Consider the following 27272-nt stretch of genomic DNA (forward strand, 5'->3'; position numbering starts at 1 on the left):
ATCTTGTTCAGGATAAACAGCACACAGCCCCCCTGACCCACACCCCTACATAGTAAATTAGAGACCTAAGAGATTGCATTAATTTAAATGGATCTTTTCCCAGAAGAATGTAAGCAAGATAGTGATTACACTTAAAACCACCTGGAAATTCTACTGCAGCAGCACAGCATTCACCAAAAGAAATTAATCACGCTTCATTGTCCTGCAGTTTCTACATCTCTGTTTCACGGTTGAGATGTAGCTTGCCTGAGGGAAGGGGCATCTCTGCAATCTTCTGCCAGAATTCAGGAAAGAAAGCAGTCACTCTCCAAACTTTCCATTGCACAAGGGATATGAGCCTTGCTGTTGCAACCCTATTCTCACCGCTAGTCTTGGAAAACTCCAGCTGAGCACAGTTTGGGGGATTAGGGTAGCATTGCACAGTTCCAGGCTCTCAGAAGGTTTTTCTTGGCCTTCTTCTGTAGGTAGGTATTAACCATGGAAGCATGCCAACCCAAGTACTTCCAGCCTGAATTACTACTCAGATTAGCAAAACCCTGTATTATGCAAGGATTGTGGTAGCATAAGTACTGCATCTTCAGGTGTGTTGTTATTTCATACAAAAAGGATATTTTGGTGTAAACTGAAGAGAGGGAAAAAAGCCAGACCCTGCATGCTTAAGCACCTTTAACAAAGAACAGAATAACTGCAGTAGCAACAAAGCCCAGGGTGGCAGAAATGGTGAACTTGATTAGATAGCATCTGGAGCAGTTCCATTCCCGAGGGGATGGATGCTGGTTGATTATAAACACAAACAGAAATCATGTTTAGTATCAGTTAGAGGTTTGGGGGAGGGTTAATTAAACAACACAAATATCAGAGCCTCTCAATTTCATTTTCGCCTGATACTGTGAGAGTTTTGTAGAATCTTCCAACTTTATGGCATTTTTCCTGTGTAGGCTTTGCTTGGTGTCTGTCCCTTGCAGTTGCTTAGATGTCCATTACTCTTAGCCACCGTAGTGACCCAGTGATGTCAAATCAGACCCACTCATATGCTTAGCAGGGTCTATGCTAGAGAACATTTTTGGGCCAAGTAAAAATGAAAGCAGCAGACAAAGTTCATAAATTATATTGTCTCATAACCCTTCATTAAATTAACATGTCAAATAACTCTTAATATTGCCCTCTAGAACTTAGGCTCTCCTAAATATCTTCGCCTGTCACCTATTCTCTTGTTTAGTATGGTTATTTATTTTGTTTGGTTTTATAATTGAATCTTTCTGTTTGTTTAATGAAGAGCAGTGAGCAGCAGCACACCAAGACTAAGTTAAAGCCCTGTTAATGTCTTTGTTTTCTTCTGGTTCTATAAATTGTGAGTGACAGTGTTGTTTGCCCATCCTTCTCAAAAGTTTTATGTTTGCCAGGATTAAACTTCAGGAAGTTTATCATCAATCTCTAGTGGTACTTGTGTGATAATTAATTAGTATTGGCCAACACTGACTGTAACTGTAATTAACATTCATATAGATCAGCAGCTTCAGTAAACGACGGGACTTTCCCAGGCTTGTTTCTTTGTAGCTTTTTCTGGGGTGGGAGGCTCTGAATAAGCTGCTACCACTCAGGAAAGGGATGCAAGGATGAGAGGGTCACGGTGGGTGAATAGTTCTGGGAAGCCATCCTCTGGGTGCTCAGTGAGAGAACATCACACCAACCAGCGCTCTGGGAACGCTATTAGGAAAGACATCGAAAGCAATCTGACAAATATCACGATGACACACTGCTGAATGCCAGCAATCCCACATCAAAATGGGTAAGTATAAGCAGACAAAGTGCAAAGGAAGGCAAAAAAGAAGCATTTTTAGAACTTGCATACAACTGCTTCAAGGTAGGAGAAACAGAAGAACATGATTTTTAAAAATTGAAAGGGAATGATTGGAGAGGAATAGGCTTTATAAAGTACTGATCTAGAAAACCATGAAAGGCGCAGATTACATGTGTGACAAGCAATGACTACTTTGTATCAGCTAAGAATGAGGGAGAACTTCTATAAGCACACCTTTACATGAGAATATTTGAGAATATTGTGTAATGTTTTGCCTCAGGGTGCTGTGGGGCACAGAATTACAAAGGAGCCAAAAGGCACTAGGTGAATTCCTAGAAGACAGGTCCACTGTTAAACAATGGACCTTGATAGTTACAGAAATAACAAAACTTCTGATTTCCCATGTTTAGAAAGGTCTGCTGGGGAATAGTAATTTCTTAAACTCTCCCTAAATATCAGCTGCTGGGCATTGTTGCAGTTTTGCTGTTCTAGATAGACTTCAGGTGAATCAGGTTCAAAGCCAGTCAGTATGCCCAGGGTAATACTGCAAAGTATAGTAGTAATAGCTGAGATTAGAAAGTTCAGACATATTCTAATGCTCTGTCAGATTCAGACTCTGCAATACTTTTGTGTGGTTATTCTGAATTTACCTGCAAAAACCCCTCTCATGCAGTAAGACCTAAGTAAGAGGACAAGGAGGAAAGTCTGCCAAGATGGCCCATCTGAATTTGTTTCAGGACACAGGATTTGCCCTTACAAAATTACATACTCTAGGATAGCGTTGTGACCTGAGCTTCTGAAGTCAGCCGACGCCCCTTGCACAGAATGTTTCAGGAAATACAATTTAGATTCCACCAAAATATCTTAGCCTCATGTCTCTTCTTTTGTTTGGTCTGGCCGTTTAGTTGTTTTCATTGTTTTGCTCCAACATCTCAAGTTTGTTTTGTTTTCAATAAAGGAGCAGTGACCAACAAAAACCATTTATATTTCTAATAATCAAAGCATGATGAGTTTTCTGTCTTATCCCCTTTAATTCTTTTTCCTTTAAATATAGATGACACTTGCTTGAGTACTTCATCTCCACATATCTCTTGAACTGTGTTGTCTATTCACCAAACAGCTCCTGTTGTCAGGCTGACTTGAGATTGTCACCTATGGCTCTCCATTCCTTTGCTCCTCAGCAAGTTCAGAGACATGAAATGTTCTGCTACCCCAGTTTTAGGTCAAAGTTACAAGAGTATTTCCACAAAAAAAATCTTTTAGTAGAAGAGACAGGTTATTTCTAAACATCAGCCACAGAAACAAGGATCAAGCAGACATTACCTGACAGAATAATAATAAATTTAATATTCATGTCCTTGTAATGAAAGAAAATGTACTAAAACCCAAGGGTATAGCTTTGTTTATATATCTTTAATAGCATGTATCATACAGCCTCAGAGGATCATATAGTGTATTCTAGAAAAAACACTTCAGGCTGCATCTACACAAGTTAATTAAGGGGGACCAGCACACACTAAACAATGTACTATTTACGTGTTAGCTCACAAACGGTGTTGTTTAGAACTATCACAGGCTGGGGAGCATTCCCCATGGCAGTTTTGCATGCAGCCATGTTATTTTGATAGGAAGAAAATGCAAATGTGTGGCCATCAGCTGTGCAACTCTACAAGTTGCCCTTAAGGGTCAGAAACTGTCCCTGTTTGCTCTTTATTGGATTTCATTATTTGTTTCAATTACAGATATTGCTCTGAAGCAATAAGAGATTCTGAAAGAAATCTCTTTGTCTCAAGGGTACTCACAAATATTCATGTCTGAGTGAAACTTCTATTAAAAAAATCTTATGATTATTGCAAGCTGAAGTGATTTAGGGGCTGAAGAATTTGTGTCCTCTGGCTTCTGATTTCCCCTTTTCTTCCCTTCTTGGTCATGCTTTCCTGCCAAAACAGCTAGCATAACAGAGGTAACTCTGGCAGCAGCAGTTCATCTCAAGAGATGAGCTTCCACAAAGTAAGCTTGTACTTTAGTACAGTGTTATACTGTTTCAGTTGTCAACGTTGCTTTTGTTTGAGCTCCACAAACCTGTGATAATTTTTTTTCTAATGTCACAGATCTGAAGAAATTTATTTGCAAGTTCATAGCACTTTGTTGTTGTTTTCTTAAGAAATTATAATTATATTGCATAAAATGCAGCTTTGGACACATCTCCCAGCCCTGATAAAATGTAGTTACAATAGCCTAGCATGTAAGTAATGGCAGCTACAAAAATAAATTATGAGAGGGCTTTAAAAGTGTAGCAACTATAGACAAAGTGTCACCAGAACCCTAGAACTGGAAGAATCAAGTAAAAAGAAACCTGCTTCAGCACTGATTGTAGAGCATGTTTATTTCTTGTACCTTTGAATTATTTTTCACATAGCATGATCATGGTCAATTCCTACTCAAAACATAATTAGAAGTGAAGGAGAATAGATCAACAGATAATTGCAACATTAATTATTTAGAATTATTCTTCAAAGTATGATGTGAGGATTTGTGTCTTAATACAATCATTATCTAATGGAAGCTTTTGCCTCTCCATCTTCTATAAAATAGTATTTGACTCCTTGAAACAGTAATCAGAGTTGAGCACAAAAAGCCACAGCTGGAGCTGCTCCAACATACAGAGTTCAGTTACTGAAATCACTTCCTCTTGGTTTGCATTCTACATGCTGAGCAGGAAACATGGGATTTCACTTTGCTGTCTTGTCCCTTCAGATGGATTCATCCTCATGCCAACACTAGATTTAGTGCCTTAAAACACAAGTCAGTGTCTCCTATAATCTATTGCCAGAGCACAGAATGTCCAGATTATAATTAAGCCCTGACCACTTGGTATTTACTTTTATTACACTAATACTGTGAGGCCCCAGTAAGATTGGAGCCAACTGTGCTATGTGCTGCACACAATCAGCCATTGCCTCAAAGACCTCACAGAGCAGGGTGAAAGAAAGAATTATTTTCCACAGCAACAAAACCAGCCTTAATTTTGCTGCTGTTCTCCTTCAGGCATTAATCCCAAGAGAGAAGAGGAATAAACCTGTCCCAAATGAGTCATCTGAGCAGATGAAAGCATAAGAATATTCTCTTATCTCCAGTTTTATCTTTCCCTTCCACATTGCTGCTTCTTTCCCAACTAAAATAATAACAAAATAAGACTGAAGTCAGCACTGGGCAGGGATATTGTAGTGTCTGGAGCACCAGAAACAGTGGAAGCAGGCAGGAGTCTCACTTGATGGGCTCTGGCTCCTGTAGTCAGAGCAAGCACTTGGCAAAGGAAAGGAGAAGGATTATATCTGTCAGAATAACTTTTATGGGACCCAACTCTTCCAGGAATTGTTTAAAATCCACATAATGCTTTTGAGTGTTAATGCTTATACTGGGACGTTTGCATTAACAGATAAATGTGTAAGAACACATGTTTCCAGACATCTGCCTAGTGACCGCACATCTGAGCAGTTTGCTGAAACTTGGTCCAAGGTCCATGAGGTCCTTGGGCTCCTGAAATGATTTCCAAGGTTTGTAATAAATTGTGCTGCTGAAATGTACCATGGTTAAGCAATTCTCACATGATAGAAACAATATGTGGTGCACTGCACTAGACCCAATCTATGTTATTTTAACTTTTCAGCCTTTGAAAGCTTTCAGAGGGGAACACAGACATACAGAAGAAACTCATACCTATTGATGCTGTTAAATGAAGAAGAAAATTTGTGATGATGCCCCCAACTTAGCACCTTTCCAGTACAAGACTCGTGGATGATATAATGCTGATCTTTGTTGTGCATTGCATTAGCAAGTGAGGAAGAGTGTAATTTTTAAGATATGGCACTTGCTGGATTTCCACAGAGCCTTGGCTGAACTGCTTAAGTCCCTCAGCTAGGTCCACATTTTTTTAGCCATGTCAGAGGAGTGAGGACTTAGAGCATGCAATGCCATAGAGTTAAGTGCTGGTGATGTCTGGGAAGAAGGGAGTTGTTTTCAGGAACAAAGGGCATTGCAGTGTTGTTGAATTTCCCTTCCTGGTGCACGCATGGGCCTGCGTCAGAGTGTGAGTCAACAAAGAGGTGGTGTGGGCTTTCAAGGAGTTTGGACTTGAATGGGAATGCAAGCCATGAGCTAATGTATACCATGTAATGTATACCATTCCCTTCTGCCCAGTGGAGAAGACAGTGCTGCTGTAATGCAGTTGGAACTGTGAAGACAAATGTCACAGAAATGTCATAGACACTACTGTCATGAGTACAGAATTAGAGCACAGGTTGTGTTTGTTCCTTTCTCTATTGTTGTTACTATTATTATTAAATTCACAAATAACAATCTGTTATCAGGCTACATATACACTGTACATACTTTGTACGACCAAAGCAACTAAGAGGCATAAAAAGGCCATGCAATTTCTAAAAATAGGCCAATGGGGAGTATCTCCTCTCGGACTCAGCAGTTGGCAGACTATGTTCTGCAGTAATTTATCATGAACCTGATGTTTGTTTTGCTTAAGAGTCCACGAAGCTTGTGACAAATTAACTTATACTGGAGCAGCCACAGCAGGCTGTCAGAAGTACCCAGGACTGAACATGATTTTTATTGCCAGTTACCTGTAGTCTTAAAAAATTAATGTAACCATTAATCAATATAAATTCTGAGTCATGTTTTACACTGTGTTATTCTGCTTAATAAAACGTTAAGAGGAAAGCTACTGGAAGAAGTGGGAGGGTACATAGTTAGAGCATATAAAGGCAGGTGTATAAAACAAGTTATACTGTTCAAAAGTGACGTGTCTGAAGCAATGCAAGATTACATCTGCTAAGTATGTTCATGGTATGATTTGTTTTCTATCAAGTAATTTGTACTATCGTTGTTTAAAAAATATTAAGTAGCTTTATAAAATTATAAAAAACCTCCTCAGATCTCTTTAGAAATCAGACATCAATTTTATATGGTAAAGAATCTGCTTGACTTTGTCACATTTAGAGACAACTGACAGAAATGGTTCTCTAAGGCTGGTGAGTAGGAAGATCACTGAGAGACTGTAGCTTTTGCTGTAAGTCTCCCATACGTATTATGGAAAAGAAGGGGGAACTCAGCTTCCCAAATCTCACATCTCCCATCTGAGTACTTTTACTGCTGGATGTGGGCAGGACATAAACTGTCTGCTTCCTGGCTGTGATTCAAGGGACAGCTAGGCATGCTCTTGCTATTCCTGCTCAGCAGGTGACCAAGACCGGAGAAACCCAGTGTTTTGCATCTCCCTTGCTCTCACATATGAGGTAGGCTCTGAGCACTCTATGACCCCATGGATGACTGTAGACCCTGCAGGCTGCATCCCAGACATTGTGGATACTGAAGTGCTGATGTCTAATAGGCCTGTTAAGCATCACTTTGTGAATCAGACTCAGCACTGACACCATCACAGAGCTGCCAGTCTTCAGCGGAGACCCTTCCTAAGTGTATTTCTTTAATCTTACTCATCTTTGTTGAGACTTGTCTGCTGAAATGCTCAATCCAATTCATCACATGTAATTGCTTGCAAGATGGGAAACTTCCCATTTGTCTGCAGTTTGCTTGAAAGACAACCATGTTGGTTTTTCTTACATTTTCATAACTCAAAACATACGTCTATTTAAATGAGAGACTCTGTAAGTATGTATCTATATTTCTGATTAAATAAACATATTTTAATGGTTTAGAGAATGAGGATAATTCCATTCAGTGCTAGAGTTCACTGTAAGAGGTAGAAAAAACCCAAGGTGTTGTAGACAAATTATGGCATTGGTTAGACAGAGGGACCTTCTGCCAACAGTGCAGTTCAGAGTCCTTCCTGGATCCTAAGGCTTCAGAGACAGAGGTGAAGCTCTGGAGACAGAAACAATTGCCAGTGGGAGAAGAGGAGAAAGGAAGCAAAGGAAATGCAGAGGCATTCCCTGACATTACTGCAGAGAGCATATGTGATTTTATTACTGAATGCATGGGGGAGTGAGAGGTGGGGAAGCCTCATCTGAAAGCATCAGAGAAGTCAGTGACTGCAACTGCAGAGTTGAAAGGCTCAGTGGGCAGCTCTAATATAGGAGGACCTTAGTTAAATTACAAAAGTGTTTAAAATAAAATTTCAAAAGTGTTTTAAATAATATTCAATGGAAGAAAACGGTGGATTGCATTTAGGGGTTTTTTTGGAAACAGGAAGAAAAGTGACAGAGATGGATTAGAGTATTCCAATATGAAGATCCTGAGGAACCTAATTCAGCATCAGTCCTTCAGGTTTTCTCAAATGACATGACAGGATATCTAGCACAAAAACATGCTGAGAAAGGTTCAGATTCCAGAAACACAGTGACTCATGCATTTCGAAAACAGTGTTGTAACAAGCTGCTGTCCAAATTTTCTACCATATTATATGTAATGCACATTCAGTGGTGCTGCTGGCACACTTCCCTCTGACTCAGTATAGAACCACTGCCTGAATTCAAGAGTTAAGCGACCACTGTGTGGCTGGAGCTTCCGTCATTACAAACAGATGTAAAACAAATGTCCCAAGCAGATGTAAAACAAATGTCCCAATTCCTTCTAGCCATCAGTATCCTTTTACAGATGGTACAGTCTAATTAATCTCTGACCTGATTACTGTGTGTAAAGATGGGCACCAACTTTCCACATTTCTGTGCCCTTCCTGCTGACTACAACAAATTTGAGTTGGATTAACAGTCAGTTCCAGGGAGTTGGACTCTAGGTTAAGGAAAAAGAATGGGAAGTTGGAAGGGAGCATTACTCTGTACACGTTTTCTCTTTCTTTCAGTATCTAATGCAATGGTATTATGTCAGTGCTACATATCCTTTCCTGTGGATCCTCCTTGCACTGTGTGTTTGACAAGCTCTTAATAAGCATGGGAAAACATGTGGAGAGGTAAGGAGGAAAGTTTAAGTGGAGAGAATGACAAGTAGTGGCCTTATCCCTACTGACACAAAGAGATTCACCGATGCCAAGGGGCAATATGACTTATCTACTCCGCTAACCCTGGAGTAATCCTCCTCCACAGTAACTTCTCTCAGTTATCCCCATTTTTCTATCCTGGGTCTTACTGCTAAAGAGAGGGATTTCAGTCTTTGGGAAATCTTGACCTACGCAGGCGTTCACTGCAGCTTGTAAATGAACTAGAGAAAAATGTAATAATGAACAATTAACAGCGTTGAGCCTGGACCAAATTGATCACAGTCCCATCTGCTGAAAATCCAAAAGAAAGAAACCAGACTGCAGTCAAAAATTTGGGGTCTTCTCTAATCATTAGATACCATTAAAGAACATGAACAATAGCAAAAGCCTCTTTTCTCCTTCTTTTTCTTTCCTTTTAATGTACTGGTGTGTTCCTTGAACAAATGACATCATGAGCCTCTATGTGCCTTCCTAGTAAAACTTTTGCCCTCTGTAAATGTCACTGTTTCCATAACATGTGGAAATAAAAAACTGTATCCCAAAGGCAATTTAATTGAATTGAGAGTCTGGCTTGAAGGAGTCAAGTTTGAATTTCTTCCAGAGCACATTACATGTCTGCTGAAATACAGTGAATTTCTCAAAGGTTGGGTGTTACCTAATGTGTGCTGGAAAACCACCTTTGTAGATTTGCATTGAGGCAAAATGGTATTTGAATCTGTTGGAATCCTTTACATATTCATATCGCCTGAAGGCTGGAAACTTTTTATCACCAGCAGGGTAGCTCAGATGACAGTAAAGATACAGTTCAGGCAATGGAAAATGAGATAAATGCAGTTGTTAAGACTCAAATTTTCTTGAAAATGCAGGGGATTTTTGCATGCCTTTCAAGGAGATGTACTGGTTCCCAGGGACAGCTCAGAAAAGTACAGTCTGATCCCTGAATGCACTTCAGAAGTAAATATGGGAAACAGCTTTTCTTGGCTATCATAAAAAGAGTGACATACCATGTGCCTGTGGCTCAGACTGAGGTGAGAAACTCCGCACAACATTTCCTACAGTATTTCCTTCTCTACAGCATTCTTACTGGCCAGATCACAATTCATTCTTTAGCAACGGTGGTTTCCACATATCTTACTCCTGGGCAGTAAAAATTAGACACATTAATGAAGAACAACATTCGTTATCTTTTTATAATTTAGAGCTAAAAAGTCCAAGAGAACCAGATTATAATCTGGTTTAGTCCTACATCAAAAAATCCAGAGAGACTTCTTGAAATTGTTCATTTTTTTAAAAAAATGACCTTTCTACAACACCCCTCTTAGAAAGTTCAGTTGTAAGATCAGGCAAATTGAGAACAGAGATAATGAAAAATGAGGAAAAGAGTGGCTGGTTTTTATCCTAATGCTTAGTTTCTGTTTCTGCAGCTGACAAAATCTGTAAGATTTACTGATGTCTGGAGATCCCTGGTTGTGTGCACAGGAGTGCACAAAATAGCTGGAAAAATTGCCATTGCAGCCACACAGCTTTTCTTTACAATTATGATTCATTTACACAACTGCAAGACACAGACCTAAGATCATAGCTGACAACACAGCAAATAATTAGGGATGCTCTACCTTGTGGGATATATACACGAGTCATACTAAACAAAAAGTTATGTGTTCACATTACCTAAGAATATTCATGTACTCCACTACATGACATAAAAAAACCCCAAACAACCAAATAACAAAACAGAGAACAATGCAACATACACATACCTGGGAAAGGAAAAGAAATAAAAGCTTTAGAGTAAGTAGTGCTATAAAAAGCAGTAAAACTTTTGCCAGAGACCTTGTAGTCTCTTCCGCAGATTTACAACTGTGTTTGATCCTCCCTCTTTAGTTTCTCATGGGACCTCTGTCTAGCTTTGTCATTCTTTATTATGAGACTGACATCAGTCAGCTGGTTTGTAGCCAGTTGCACTAATAATAAACTGGCAGGGAGCTCAGAAATTATTGGAACTATTTAGTCATCCTCAAACTGAAAAAGAACTACTCCAAAATTCTTGAAGGTAAAAAAGTCACTTTTAAATGCCTTTTCTATAATAACTGTTTCACAGCATAAAAAGTCTACGAAGTTCAAATTGTTTCAGTTTATTTAATGCTATATTGGCCTTGAGAATTGTGAGGAGGGCGAGCCAACAGAATCTATCTCCTCCAAGAGGGATTAATTTCATTTTAGCAAATAAAAATATATTTTGTTGGGTACCTAACCTTTGAAAGCATAGAAATAATATACTAAGGAGAATGACTTTTCATATTGTATTGCCTATGGCTTTATAAGTAACATCCTCCATTTGTCTGATAAGGTTTACAGTCTAATATGGAACCATTAAGTGACTGAGTAGGCTTTTGCATCAGCTACATGAGCACAGTGTGTGATGGATTTGCATGTTTCACTGAACCATTTGCATAGTTTTTTGAAGAAATTCAGCTCTCCTGTGCTAAGATCATTCACTTAACGGCGTTATAGTTCCAATTGCTCCGCAGCAATATGTAGTGACTGGCTGACTGCTTTTGAACTTGGCTGAAGCGAGAGCTTGGTGAAGGCTTGGGAGTATCTTACTCATATTCTTGTGAGGATGGAAACAATGACACAATGCTTTCCTCTGTCTCTGCACCTCTAGGTTTCTTGTGTGGAACTGCATGTCCTGAGGAAGCTTTTGCTATAGCATGCCATTCCTCTTCATTTCCTTCTATTTTTTCTACAGCTTTGGTGTGCTCAGTATGGCATTTTATCCCCTTCGAAAAGTTCCCAAAGTAAGAACACTGAAGCAGCCCACAGAGTTATACAAAATTTAGCAGCGATGATGTATCTGGTAGTGGAAGGGCACCACCCTCAGGTGTGAATGGCTGGAAACCAGATGGAGCAGCTGTGGCTGTATTACAACAGCCCATTCGTGAATGCTCCCTCCCCTTTACTGCCAGCAGGAAATGCATCTCTGAATTCACTCAGGCCAACACATAACATGAGCTCAGTATCCTTAGAGCTAGAACCACTATGTTTTACTGTTCCTAAGGCTGTAAAGCTGACTGCCAGCACACTCATCCTCTTGACGGATTGGAATCAAGGTGGCTGTATGATACAACTGATCACAGCGCAGCACAGGCAAACTTCAAGACAAAAGAAAACTTTGGGGGTTCAAGCAACAGCAGGTAGATGTATATTATTTGTGTGTCAGACATACCCAGTGGTGCCCTTTCTAAAACTACTCAGCACCAGAATGTGAGTGCTTAGGTCTTTAGATCCCCAAAAGAGACTCTTCCTACTTGAGCTGAACAGGTCAATGCCTCCTCTGCAGAGACACCTGATGGGCTACACAACTGTGCAATTATCTGAAGAGCTGCCACTGGAATGCCAGAACCGGGACAGCTGGCAGTTAGGTTGAGCAACACTGAATTAGTTACTCTGAAAAGCAGTGTGATACAATGAACAAGTGATGGGGCTGATGGAGAAGCAGATGGCAGAAAACGGAGTTGAGTCTCCCACGACTTTATATATACTTTGGCTAAGCATTTTAAAATAAACGTGGTCAAAAAAGTTCGCAGCTTCTCTCCAGCTGTCTGCTGGCTTGAGGTTTGTGGGTCTAGTCAGTAATGAAGGTAGTGAACCACATGGAAATTCACACAGCATTTAGAAGAGGGAGGATCTTTTAAAGCTCTAGGACTGTTCCTTACAAACGTTTCTGAAGAGGACAGAGCGCCCTTAGTGGGTTTTTTCTTCCCCAGAAATACATGACAGCATCTACACACAACAGATTATGCACCAAATTTAGCAAGTTCAGCTTGATGCGTATTTTCCATGTGGTTCAAGCGCTATAAACCACTCCACAGAGAAACACTGCTGATAAATAATAACATACAAAAAACAAGTACATAGCAGACACAAAAATCCCAGGCTGCAAGTAAATTTTTACCTGAAGAGTCAAAAAAAAAAAAAAAAGCAAGATCCACTCTGGGATGAGACAGCCAGCTGAGAGTACTCCAAAGGTGTATTCCTGTATGAGTTATCACTGCACTAAAAACCAAATCAAACAACACCCCCACCCCACCAAAAAAAAAAAAAGCAGACCATGCTTCCCGCTTGTGTTCTGTGTTTTATTGTGGTGATCACCTTTTCAGTGAGTTTTTTAAAAGTTAAATTTGTTATTTCACACTCAACAATATAGCATGTAAACTGTGATGCAGGTCCAACTGCATCTGAGTAATAGCTGCTGAAGTATACGCAGTTTCTTGTGCGGAGAGCTGAGTCCTGCTGTTTCTGATGGAATCTTTGCGTAACTGCCAAAATTTTTCAAAAGCAACTTCTCCAAAGGCTGAACTAGTGCCCACTGAAAGCAAAGGGAAAGATTCCTATTGATGGCAAGCATCCCAAGTAAGCCAGAGGTCTAAGTTGCCCTTGCCAGAAAATTTTGTTTATGTGCATTTTGATGACTTTTAAAGCTTCTCTTTTTGTAGCCGTCTTTCGTATGGATCTTACCATGTGATTTTTTTCCAGACACTTCACATATGGGATAAAGCAAGGTTGATATGTTTCTACCTCTGATTCAACAGAGGAGATCATTTTATCAAATTAATTTTCACAGAATCACAGAATATGCTGAGTTGGAAGGGATCTACAAGGTTCATCGAGTCCAATTCTTAGCCCTGCACAAGACCATCCCCAAGAGTCACATTGTGTGCCTGAAAGCATTGTCCAAACGCTTCTTGAACCCTGTCAGGCTTGGTGCTGTGACACTAAGAGACCTGCTTTAGCCTGGGTGCAAAGGGAAGCATACACAATGTTTAAACATTCTGCTGTCCAATGGCCTGATTTTCCCTGTATAAACACATGGGACGAAGGTAAAAGACTCAGTCATGTGTTAAAGAAAACGGTGCAGTGCCCTCACAATAAAACCACAGAAGCCAGGTTTTTAACAAGTTTTCTCGATGGCTGAAGTTTACTTGCAGCTTGGCCTCAGAGGTAACTATGGACATTGTAGTGCAGATGGGAATTGTGGGCAGATTCCACCATGGAATGAAACGGGACAGTCTTGTAAGCTCTCAGGAAAGGTATGGAAGTCTGTGGTCACCTACATACTCCTTTGATGCCATTTAATGGCAACTCACTACCAAGGTGCAAATCAGGTGAAAAAACCTGTCTGAAAGGGGTTCATTGGAGCATTTGAGTTATCTGTGAAAACAGATAGGAAAGGAATGAAAAACCACACATACACAGGTAGGAGTTTATTTCTGGAGAAGCTGTAACCCATCATTTATTGCAATTGCTATGAAGGGGTAGCTGGTTGTCTGAAGAAAGTTAAGTGCTGTCTGTAGTATAAACAAGTGCACTCAGACGGCAAAGACTGTCCTCTTCTGTCATTGTTTAAATAAACTTGGTTTCTTCTGTTGGAGCAGAAACAGGAACAGTACGTGAAGTCAAACTCACTGTTTTCACACTTTCACAGACCAACAATGTTTTAGGCCAGACCAGTTAGTTTAAAAAAAAGTTACACCCATCCCACCCCTCCCTACCGCTTTAAGAATAGCAAATTCTGTTACATCTTTTGATATCCCAACTAATTATTCAGAGAAAAAAATTACAACTAGATGGAGTTTGGCTATAGTTTATCCCTAACTTCTCGGTCCTTTGGTGTACAACATATCAAGAGGAGAGACAAGAAAACACTTGAACCTGAACCAACACAGTAAAAATAGGGAATTGTTGGCATCATAAAAAAACATGAAGTGATTTCAAAAGCTTAATAAATCTAGTCTCAGGAACACCGGAAGTCAAGAGTTAATTGCTCATGCTAAGTTTCACAAAGGCAGGATATGATCTTTTGCCCTTTGTTGTGAACCTGGCTGCACCCTAAATAGCAGCTACATTTCCGTAACAGAGGGCTTCAGTTATGCAAATATTCTCTCTCAAACCCAAGGACTGCAGAATGGTCAGGTGAAATTCAGCCTTCCCTAAGTAAAGTGTTGCACCTTTTTACTTAGAAAGAGGTGAAGAACGAACCTTAGAAGAAATGCAGAGCGAACACGAGCTCTTCCAAATTTCAAATGCACAAAGCATCGCTGGCAATCATCTTCACTGTCTCAGCCACTCTGTATCAGCCTAGACCCCTTGAACTCTTATGCTGGAAGATGAATGTACCCGAGTTTGCTTATGCTAATTTGGGATCCTGACTTGGGGTCTTATTATACAAAAAACTAGGCGCTCACTGAGGTTTTAAATAAAAACCAGCAAACAGCCTCCCCTCTCTTTCCATAACCGGCCCGTAATTTGAATTCCCTGTGGTAATTTCATAATACAATGTCCTTTTGCTCTAAGAGATGAAGCAAGCTGGACAGTGGGGACAATGTCTCTGTTAGGTGTGGCATTTAATATCTAGATGGGAACTCAATGTGTAGGCATTCCTCCTCCACTCATACTGCAGCTGAATGACTTTGCTGTGTTGATTTGAAATGATCTGACTAATCTCAACTTCCTCTAACAGTTTAATGAAATGTCAGAAGTTAACAAGGTCCATGGAATTGAAAAAAGACCATTCAAACAGTGATGAAAAGAAACACATGGACAGCAGTTTTTAAACAGTCTTTGGGCTATTGAATATAATTCAATGAGCTTTAGCCAAGCTGCAATATAAACACACTGAGATGAGACCAAAAAAAGCTGGGTTTTTTTCATCTGGACTGTTTAATCTATTTCAGGATTACAAAAAGGAGATATATAAGAAAGGCTGTAATTAGGTAAAATTAAAACAAAACAATTCCCCCCCCCAAAAAAAAAAAAAAAAAAACAAAAACCCACAAACAAAGAGACCCTTCCTGTCCCTCTTGGATCAGCTGGTGTTTGGAAATACAAACCACAGAGCAACAGTTATGTAGCACTGGTTCCACCATCTGAAATTACAGGAGGGAGAGGTAGAGATGATCTGGCAAATTGAGTCCTGTTCCTTTCCAAGAGAAGTTTAATGGTGTTCTCAAGTGAAGAAGAAATTAAATACGCTGATCATGGCTCCAATCTCGCAGAATACCAACTCAGGGGGAAAAGGTTACGCTGTACTCCCCCATCAAGCACAGTACAGTGAGCTAAACCAAACATATCAGTGCTTTGCGTATCGTGAATATTTTACTTCCTATTAAGAAGTTACTGAAAGCTCTACTAAAATAGCATTTTCATTACTGAAGACAGCTCCCAGATTCTGTGAACTGCTTGTGGAAATGAAGCAGTTGAAGAAGAGAGACACAGTGTTTTGATGGTATGTTATCACGAAGCACTAAACCTTTTCCTGTTATTAATTTTTCCTCAGGTACCTTCATATCCTTTATAAAGGTGACAGATGTTTAGCACGGTTGTCGTCTGAAGCAAAACATCCTGAAAGGCAAAAACACACTTCCCAGAGACTACCATCTCTTTCACCTCCCTCACTACCATCTCATTGCAGAGTCTGGCCACTGCAGCATCAGTCTGACTGTACGTACATAGGAGTCTCTAGGACTTCCCAAAATCCAGACTCTACATCCTAGATTCAACTGTCTTAGTGCTCCGGAAATTCTCTTCTCCTTCCCACCACAGCTCCAGCACTCAGTTATACTGCTGCTGCCTTTCAGCTTTCTGCTTTTACACCACACTGGAGGGACATTCACGGACATGGGCTACAAAGGAGTCTGAGCAACCTTAGGACTGGACTGCATGTCCTTGCGTTTAAATTAACACTCACCCAAAGTCCAGGACCCAAAGTTAGGCTATGCCAAGTCTGAGCAGTGATAGGGAACCAAACACTCTTTGTCCTCTCGAGCTGACTGCCCATGATCATGTAAACAAAAGCCAACCCTTGTGTAAAAGCCTGGTGGAGGAGGGAGCAGTCTGGAGGTTGGGCAGGCAAGCCATCAACCTGACAAAGTGTTCTGCAACCAAATGCCATTATCTTCACATATTTTTGTACACGAGTTCGAAAGACTGGACCTCTAAGAAAATAGACAATGTTACATAAAATGCCCTTCCCGAGCCCCTCTGTTTGTATGATGCAACATTTGAATCTCAAACGCTTTTGTTGCACAGGTTATTTGAGCTACACATTTTAATACATTAACATTTGAGACAGAATAGGAAAAACTATTTGTAGGAACAGATGTAGCTGTGAGAGACTGGAAGAGTAAAGGAAAACTGGGAGCCAGTAAGCATAAGAGAGATTCTGAATACCATTATAAGATAAAGGGAAAAATCTGGGCCATGATAACATTAAGAAACTTGAACAGATGACACTAGGCCATTCCAGAGAAGGCAATGAGGTTAATGCAAGCATGGATATAGAGAAGGTAATTATTTCTCTTGTCATTGCATAAGACAGACCTAAAAGCCACATCATCTGCCCTTGTTATTAGAAAATACAACTCCTTCTGTTCATCACAAAGCTTCCACTGAAAAACTAATCCCTTGGTGTCAGTGCTCAGGCTGTGTGTAATCACACATCCACAGCTTCACCACACAAGCATGTCCACAACTGCTCTTGCAGCTTCCTGGGAATTCCCCTGGCTACTTACACTTCGGCAATGTCTGAAGGTCATACTGGGTTAATGCATTATGTATCTTGAGATCTGGATTTTAGCTCGATGGTATCAGCACAGATGATGGATCGCAGCTGCTTGAACCTCATGCAACAAAAATTTTAGTTCGCATCACTGAGTTATCACATAATAAGGAGGGCTGGACTGTCAGAGTGCAGTGAGGTCCGACGATGCCAAACAAAGAGCCTGGTACTGTTACGAAGAAAACCTTAGATTCTTACTCAACGCCCAGAGCTGACAGTATTTCACCTGACAGGTTACTTCATCAAAGCACAAATGTAAAGACAGAATTCGGTATTTCCAGCAGAAATTGTTTTTCTTTTGTGAGAAGGTAATTAATAACATTTCACAATACACCACGGGGTGCATACATTACTTTTTTTGCTCTGCTAAATCACATGATGATGTGCTGCAAAGAGAACCTAAGGAACTGAAATTAGCTGGCCAACACTGCAGATGAAGTGTGCGTTTGCAAAGAACTACCTTTTGGGCTCGCATGAAAAAAGACACTGCAATCTACTTCTGCTCTTTTAGGTCATTTAAGTTGCCATTAAATTTTAAAATATTACTTAAATTAGGATGCTGACATAGAAGAAAACCCCTGAAAATGCCAATCTACTTATACACTCCTAACTTGCTTCTGAAGCTTGTGAAAATCTCAACTGCATGTAATAAAATAAAAAAAATACTTTCTCATAAGAAAGTGTACTTTTGGAAATGACAGTGGAATGAAATATTTTCTATCACTCTAATACTTACCACCTCATAATTCAAATCAAAGCTTTTAAACGCTTGTATAAATAAACAGTGTAGCAAGAACCTGTCTCTGTAAGGCAAAGTTAAAACAGGCTTTTAGAAAGGTACTGAATAATTTCTTTCTAAATATTAACTCAATCATTGTACACTGCACAACTGGAAAAAGAGACAGACAGACACAAGATGCAATTAGGACTCTTCACCATGAACTCTGTCTTACTTAGGACTGCTGACTCCTAGATCCTAATTTAATTCCGCTAAAATCAATGGGCATTTTGCTATCAGCTTCAATGGCAAGGATGTAAGTCATGGAAATCATATCCAGACGGAACATGGAAGGACATAATCAAATTGAATTACCTGCACTCATTAGGGTTTGTACCTATATTAAGCACTGAATCTATAATAAATCAGAACAAGAGCTTAATGTCAATAAGCCAACAATGCTTGGAATCCTGTATCTTTTGTCCTTTCCTTTTGCTGTTCATCTTGTAAGAGCACACACAGGGTAAAATGACCAAGATGGGGCAAATACTTCTCCCTAATACAGAGCAGATAATGAATGTATTCTCCAATTGTGATTTAAAGGCACAAAAAGTTTCACAAGAAAAAAACAATCTGAAATAATTACAGTATTCTGCAGATAATATTCCAAACCTGTATAATCTTTTATTCCATACAAATCAAAGGATATTAAGGAAAATGAGTGTCCTTTACACAGTTTAAGGAGCCTAAGTCAAACAAATGGATTTACACCATTGCTAAAAAAATTCTCATAGTTTCCCAGAGAAGCATAGTAATAATCCAGTTTATGTTTTCCATTGTCTTTCTGATGAAAATATGAACTTTCACCCTGCATTGTAATTATCTTTCCGAACTCTTATTTCACAAACATAGCATCACTCTAACTTTTTTCCTCTTTTACTGACTTTGGAATTTAGCATTGCTTGGAGCCCTCTTTCAATTATTTTATATTTATCGATTATTTAAATGCACTGAAATTTTGTACAAAGAGAAGTTTTCACTCTCTCTCCAAACACAAAAATGACATTCCACCACTGTCTGGCAACTTAATATTGCATGTTTTGGGTTAATATACAGACTCATAGATGATAGGTGAGGGAAGGTGTCTGTGTGCTTACACATGTACACCCCCTTAGTTCACAAACAAGAAGTTTAAAAAAACTCAAGCCAACAATAAAACCTTTCTGCATTCTTCTAGATGTTTTTGGAATTATCTAAAATTTAAATTATTTTACTTCATCCACAACTCTGAAGACTCCTGGCTTTGTCTCCCTGCTCACATCCAAAATGTCTAGAGTAATGCAGTGGAAAAGCATAGTGAGTAATACCCTACAAGGGAGGGAGCAAGCCTATGATGAACACTGAGTACAACATGCATACCTAAAACCACATGCAACTCCTGACAAGGCAACTTCACAGCACATAACAGCCCAGTTAACAGAGTTGAAGTGAGGTCAAGCCTGGAATACTAATTTTAATTGTCTTGTTCTAATTTTTTTTATCCTTCTGGCTTTTTTTCATTATAAGATCCCAAATAACTTGTGTACATATTGGTTCTGAACAAAACACTGAGACATGAGTTTATTGTTTCGCTTTGTTGGAATTTCCTAGAGCAAAAATATTGCCAAAACAATTTAATAGCGTATTCAAAATTAAGAGTGCATTTTGACCCACATGACAATAAATTAACCTAAAAAAAAGAGAAAATACCATAATTTCTTCATTTTCCAAACAAATCAGGAAAATAACTTCAACAAAAGAGTATTTCAAAGAGTCACCGAACAATACTGAGAAAGCATGCTTGTTAATCAAGGTAAGGACAGTTCCCTTGGAGGAAAGAGTTCCACAGCCTGAGGCTGAAAGCTTTGTGTTTTGAGAAATGTGCTGTAAAAAATTAAAATATTTGAGCATCATTAATTTTTGAAGTACATTCAAAAAAACCAGGAAAACTATATCATTCAAATCTGAACCACTTCACTTCTCATAAAATTGTGTTTTCAGAGGAGCAAAACAGTTTTCTTGTGAAGGGCCTGAAAAATGTGTTTTGAATTTGTTTCAAAGGTGCAGCTTTTCTCAAGATCATCACACTGAGGACTATTCTCATGCCTGACAGTGTTGCTCAAGGCTATTGCCAAATATCACAGTACCACTTGTGACAGCCACAGGGAGAAGAGGGAGTTTTCACAATAGGAATTGTGCAATCAGATTAGCCAGTCCAAGGAGGATTATAAATATGTGAGTGATCAATGCTGGCCACGTCAGCTGCCCAGCACGGTGCAGAGAGATCATGTAGATGAGGGATGGATACACGAATACAAAGGCCAGACCACATGTTGCTCCAGAGTATCTAAGGGACAAGGAAGGGTGAGGGGTGGGGGAGGGGTAGGAGAAGAAGAAAAAAAAAAGAAATAATTCTTTGAATTTATTCTTATTTTTTGTTGTCATTCCCCCCCCCCTTTAAATTAATGAAAAGACTGTATGAACACCATTTGCAGTCACTAAACATCAATTTCTGCTCCTTGCTGTCCTTCACCTTCTTCACTAACACTTCATTATCACCCTCTGTGCTGTCCACCCCCTGCTCACCTGCACCCACACTCTGACAAGCCTCTATCACTTCCTTTAGGTGCCCTGATGCTGCTGGGCACTGACTCCTGTATCTTTGACTCAATGTTTCTACTTTCTTTGGGGAAATCTGTCAATGTGCAACAGAAGAGTCTGCACAGTGCATCCTTTGTTACACATTCTTTACCATCAGAAGGCAAAGCACATTACATCCCAGCCATCTGAAGACACATGCTAACGCATGTAAGCATAGAAATGCTCCTAAATCTGCAACTCTTATTTTCATTTATTTAATGAGCTTCCAGCAAACCATCCTCTAGACCTGAAAGGAACAACATGCCCTGCTAGTAAGACAATCAACCACAGCAATGGAAACATGCAACTCTTCTTCTTCTAACTTCTCCCTTCCTTACAAAAACCTTCTCATTATTTTCACCTGCAGCCAAGTGCACATTATTAACTAACAATATATTTTGTTTCAAATTTGAACATTCTTTTTTAGACAGAGAAAACATCATAATACAGAGTAACCATCTGAAAAACAAACCCAGCAAATACCCAAGTAAGACTGTATATAGACAATGTATACCTGCTGGAAAATCACTGTTCAAAATGTCTAGTTCTTATGCACAGTATGGACACAATAGCAGAGGTCAGGATCAGTTTCCAAACAGAGAAATGTATTGTGTGATATTTATTCATATTTAGATATTAGGACAAAATTCTTTACTGTGAGGATGGTGAGGCACTGCAACAGGTTGCCCAGAGAGGTCCTAAACTCCCCATCCTTGGAAGTGTTCAAAGCCAGGTTGGATGGGGCTTTGAGCAATCTGGTCTAGTGGAATGTGTACCTGCCCATGGTAGGGGAGTTCTAACTAGACGATCTTTTAGATCCCTTCCAACCTTAAGGTCCATTCTATCATTCTAGGATTATACGATGATGATTAACTACACCATCTCTACTATTGGAAAACAAAAATTTTCACTAAAATAAGAGGTAAAAGAAAAAAAGGAAATGGGAAAAACCCATAAAGATCAGCCACTGAGCAAAAGTAAGTTATTCTGCTACTCTGGTCAGACCCAAGCCCGTCATTCTGGTTTTATAACTGCAGATTTCTATATTTTTAAACACCTCCCTCTCCTGGTTGCTGTAGGAAAAATGCAAAACAGGAATGAATTACGATGCTTATAAATATGGTGATGTCAAATGTAGAAAAAAAACCTTTTTAAGATTATTTCTGCTAATATTTGCCAATTACAGAAATCCTAGGCGTTCATCAACATAGTAAATTTAAGAAATCATTTAGAAACACAAATTCTATGTCACTTTTCTTTTTAAAGTTACTTTCTTGGAATTTTTATTGAGGATTTTCAAGCCAGCTTCCAATGGTCTTAACACAAAACAAAAACTTGAGAGAAGTTACATAATAACCAACCAACTTTTCTACTAACATCATATTCTTTTATATGTATAGTTACAAGGTCCTCAGAGCTTCAATAAAATTGGAGAATCAGATACAGAGGCCCAATTACAGATAGCTGCTTGTCACAAGTTTGAAAGAGCTGTTTATAGAAGTCATTATTTATAACTTAAGAAGCTGTAAGACTCACAAAATATGAAGATTCAACTATTACTGTTCCTCTTCAACATCAAGAGGTAAACACGTAGCAATGCCACAGGGAAGCTCCCTGCAAGCAACACTCACCTTATGATGCCTCCTATATTTGGATAAAATCTTGCCATCGCTACTCCAGCTCCTACAATTGCAAGGTTCAGGGCGAGCACATGGAAAAGGCTTCAGGAAAGTGAAGAAAGAATGTTAAAATCTATGCTGTATTTCTTACCAAATACCACCATTATCCATCATTTTCACTAACATTTAACTAGTACATGGGATGGTGTTTCCATTTGCTTGACTCACCCTATTAAATTTAATTAATTTCACAGCAAACATATCATCTAGTGAATATTCAGAGTGCCAATTTCTAAATATCTCCTGTTTTGACTCAAAATATTCTTAAGGAATAAGAATGCGTAATTTGGCAATTCTTCTGAAAAAAGCCATACATGGTATTCAGCACTCAAGTATTTCAGATGGATATTCAAATACCTAAGAAACAATAATGCACAACTTAATTCCCACAAGAAAGAATTACCTTGTTCAGAGAATAATCAGAATTATTTAAAGTGGACTAATGGAAACCAGAAGAAAGGAAAAGATGCATTGAGTGGAAAACATTACATAGACTACTAGCAGGAAAATAACACCTTAAAACACTCTACTGCATTTTTATAGAGGACAAACCTTTAAAGAGAATGATGGATGCCATTTACTATATAGCCTATGTCCTATTTATGCTGGAATTTTTTGTTGAATTTGTTTTTAAAAATAATTTTCCTTTTGCTTTCCTTTCACATTAAGGATGAAAAAAATGGAGATTTTCTATTTTGCAAAGCAGCTTTTAATGCATCAGACAAATTCAGTCTAGTTATGCACAGAGCTGAGACTCAGGAGAGTATCACTTTTGAGAACATGAAATGTTGGCATATTTTAACATAAGGTAAAATCAGGAAATATAATTAAAACCTGTGGTATTTTGGTCACACAGCTGTTTCTATGAAAGGAAAAAAGAATTCACACAGAGGAAACATACATACACTTACAGGTTTTGTTTATTCCTCTGGAGGATATGATTTCCTAAAATAAACAAAATCTGTAAGCCAGGGCTATTTTTTTCTTCACTGTAGAAAGTATGTGTATTATGGAGGATGTTACTAACCAATAAACTTTTTAAAACCAACAACTTCCATGGCTGAAAGGCTGCCTGCCAGTTTCTAAGTTAGGAAGAAAGATTAGAGAAACAGAGTAGTTTCATTGAAGTTTAGGGGAATGAAAGTAATTAAACCACAAAGGAATAGTTTAAGCTATAGACTATTTCTAAATTTCACTCTTAAAAACTGATTTCAAAAAGACAGAAATAATACCTTTAATTTTGTACATGACATTTTAACAGTGGTACAAGAGCTGTGCCTTGAGGAGAACTGAAGACTGCAGTGGGAATGCAGCAGACGAAAGTTTAACTAAAATGTAATTGGATCTAAACTTGGTAAAACCCCACAAGTAAAAAATAAAATCCCAAGAATCAGACTTATTAGCGACAGAAGGGCCAAATGTGTACAGCTTTCCTAATATTACAAAGGAAAGCCAATTAACTAAACTGTTCACAAAAAGGTGTCTACTATTAAAAACTACTTCCTTTCTCCCCACACATACAGAAGCTTGCAAATCTTACTGTCAAATAGCGCAGTTTAAGCCAAAAGTTTATGAACACAGAAAATGACAGCACTTCTTCCATTCTGTTTTTACTGCCATTATTTTTTTAGTAAGAGGGACTAAAAAGAGTGCGGGCTTATTAATTAAAAAATGTTTTGTAAATTTGTGTCAGTTCAGAGTATTTTAGCAGAAAACCTGAAAATTCTGAAGTATTTCATTAGTGCATGCTTTAAAACACAAGACACAATTTTGTTGTTTGAAGCTATTCCTTCTAAAAAAATTAATTCCAGCTTCTTCTAACTTCAAAAGCAAAGTGGAGGGTGTGTTTGGTGTGAAATGAAACATTTTTCAATTTCTTGTTCTGGGAAAAAATTACTGGGTTGCAGAGGGACAGTGTGTTTTGGCTCTATTGAAAATAAGGGTCCCAAGATGTTGGAGCCTCCAAAGAAACTCAGTACTTGTGGAGTACAGCTTTCCAGTTTTAATTGTTATAAGTAAGCAGGATCCTCAAGAACAAAGCAGAAGGTCTGAAAAGGCTTTAAATCTCTGTGTTTCAATGTGAAAGACCTCACTGCATTTCTTCCCCAGAACATCCTTGCTCCATATTCTTACCTTTTGAAACAGCCTGAGTTGTACCCATATTATTGGACAACAGATATTTAACCTGTGAACTCTTTCTTTTACCTAGGCAGATATTCATAGCTTATCTCCAGGACAGGAAAAAGCCTCATTCTTATGGAAAGGCACTACCATTTAGAAAAAAGCCCTATCCTTCTGAATAAAGTAAAACCTCGTATCTAAGGCTACTAGTAGCTGTATTATTTGATATAGTACTTTTCATAAGACTGTAAAGTTTCACATAGGTGTATTCCAGACAGGACAAACATTTCTCATAGCCTGTGATATTTTAACAAGTTCTAAATTGCTCAGGTTTTGCCTGACAGTGGCTTATGGTACAACTAATGGTTGCCACACATTGCAAAATGACATCAGGAAAACAACATTTTGGGGGGGCATCACCATACTACCTCTGCTTATTACAACAGTAAGAAGAAAAGTATTTAGATGATGTTAGACATCAGAAAAGATCTGGCCCATTTTTATCTACTCTACCCTGCTACTATACAGCTGTTTTCTAAGCAGTGTAACTTTCTTCCTCATGGTCCATGGCTGCAGAGTTGGGCATTCCAGGGTTGGACTTGTCCACCTGGGCAGCCTGGCTAAGGCTGCTGCTCTGAGGCACAGGTTGGGTTGCCTGAAGGAGGCTGTAATTCACACAGGAGGCACACCCACGGCAAGTCTTTCATATTCTGTCCTCAGTCTCAACATTGAACAGACGAAGGCTCTAGGTCTTTTCTATAAAAGGAATCACTGCTCACCTGCAAAAATCCTGCAATCCCACAACAATGATAGCAAAACACAGGAAAAAAAAAAGATTTAAAAAAATTCAAGCTTTCCCCTAAATCTTTCCTTTTTTTCCACATTGCAAGGTTAACATTTCAGTTTGACAGAGCAGAGAAACAATAATGCCTGAAGATCATTGGAGGATTTGCTCCATCAAGTTCTCTCCTGTGGAACTGGTGGTTACACTTTAGTCACTGAATAGCATATGACCATATCTCTGGCATCTTTAAAGTAAGAATCATGACAAAAATGGTGAAATCAAACCATAGTGCAGGGGAAGTTCAAAGAAATAAACTGATTTTAAATCCCCTCAGGTCAGATGCTGGACTCAGCATGGAGCCACAAGGTGAACAGACACAACAAAGGAAACTGGAAAGCAAGGAAAAAAGCAACTCAGGGTCATTTAAGTAAGAATTTTTGAAAGTTTACTGTATCTAAAAATGCATTTTCTTAATGGAAATCTCACTCAAGTGACATTGGTCAAAAGACTATGAATCACAACCACCAAGAAGCAAGACAGCAGCTAGGTGAAGAGCAGATAAGCAAGCATACATGCAAACAGTAGAAATGTATTTAATTGCATCAGAAGACATATATCTGTGGGAGAACTGGTAGGTCTGTTGGGCTACCATGGAGTAAAGGTGGGGCAATCATTTAAAAAACCAAAGTGATTTTTGTCCATCAGCTTATTTAACCTCCCAGAACAGGAAAGATGATAAAAAGGTTCAAAAAGTTATCAGATGGCTGTAAAAAGCTTTTTTACACAGCATATAATTAATCAAGGGAATATCTGTCACAAGTATCAGTGTAGCCAGGAGCCAGAAACAATAATAAAAAAACCTGGCTTTCCGTACATATAAGAAGATCCAGAGTCAAGTAAGAAACAGCAGATAAAGTAGATGCCTCTGGCTCTAAGTCAGCTGCTTAATGATGCCATTACAAACATATCTCACTTCAGAAAAGAAAGTAATTTCCCAATACACAACATTTTAGCCTTCCTTTACACCAGCAGGGAGAGCAGAGAGAATGACAAGTTCCTTGGGTTTTGTCCCAGTACTTCACTATGTTGTAATCTGTACACTAGCATATATTTTGCAAAATGAAAGAATGAATTAGGATGTCTTCTCTTGTTTCTAAATCTTTTGTAGTAAGCAGAGGAGGTCTGAAGGCTCAGTGGCATCAAGTGCATCCTCAGCACCAAGCTGTGTGGGGCAGTAAACATGCTGGAGGGAACGGATGCCATCAAGCAGGACCTTGATATGCTGGACCAATGCAAACCTCATGAGGTTCTACAAAGCAAAGTGCAGGGTCCTACACCTGGGTCAGGGTAATCCCAGGCACATCTATAGGTTGGGTGGAAAAGTGATTGAGAGCAGCCCTGGAGAAGGTCTTGGGGGTGATGACTGACGTAAAACTCAACATGAGCTGGTAATGTTTGCTCACAGCCCAGAAATCCTGGGCTGCATCAAAAGCAGTGTGGCCAGTAGGTGAGGGAGGTGATTCTATCCCTCTACTCTGCCCTTGTGAGACACCACCTGGAGTGCTGCATCTTATTCTAGTGGCCACAACACAAGAAAGACATGTAACTTTTGAAGCAAGTCCAGAGGAGGGCCATGAAGTTGATAAGAGGATTGGAGCAACTACTCTGCAAGGACAGGTTGAAAAAATTGGGCCTGCTCAGCCTGGAGAAGAGAAGGTTGTGCGGAGACCTCGTAGCAACCTTCCAGTATCTGAAGAGGAAGCTAGAGAGAGGCTTTTCTTCAGGAACTATAGTAAAAGGACAAGGAGTAATGGGTTCAAACTGAGAGCAGGGAAATTTAGGTTAAACATACAAAGAAACTCTTTACTGTGAGGGTGGTGAGAAAAGATTGCTCAGAGAAGTT

The 27272-nt window shown here is 39.1% G+C and overlaps 1 protein-coding gene across 3 annotated transcripts in view; it reads right to left on the bottom strand.

Moving 5' to 3' along the window:
- Positions 1 to 18765: 18765 nt before the first annotated feature.
- Positions 18766 to 27272, bottom strand: part of SLC38A9 (solute carrier family 38 member 9) — a 48136-nt gene continuing 39629 nt past the window's right edge. For all 3 annotated transcript variants that reach the window (XM_050329160.1, XM_050329159.1, XM_050329161.1), the window contains 2 exons: positions 22417 to 22506; positions 18766 to 20492 (listed from right to left, as the gene is read on the bottom strand). In XM_050329160.1, the coding sequence (XP_050185117.1) occupies positions 20327 to 20492; positions 22417 to 22506 (256 nt within the window). In that variant the 3' untranslated portion in view covers positions 18766 to 20326. The remainder of the gene's footprint in view (positions 20493 to 22416; positions 22507 to 27272) is intronic.

This window comes from Myiozetetes cayanensis, unplaced genomic scaffold, assembly GCF_022539395.1.
Source record: "Myiozetetes cayanensis isolate MyiCay16 unplaced genomic scaffold, myiCay2020 scf4, whole genome shotgun sequence".
NCBI classification, from domain to species: domain Eukaryota; kingdom Metazoa; phylum Chordata; class Aves; order Passeriformes; family Tyrannidae; genus Myiozetetes; species Myiozetetes cayanensis.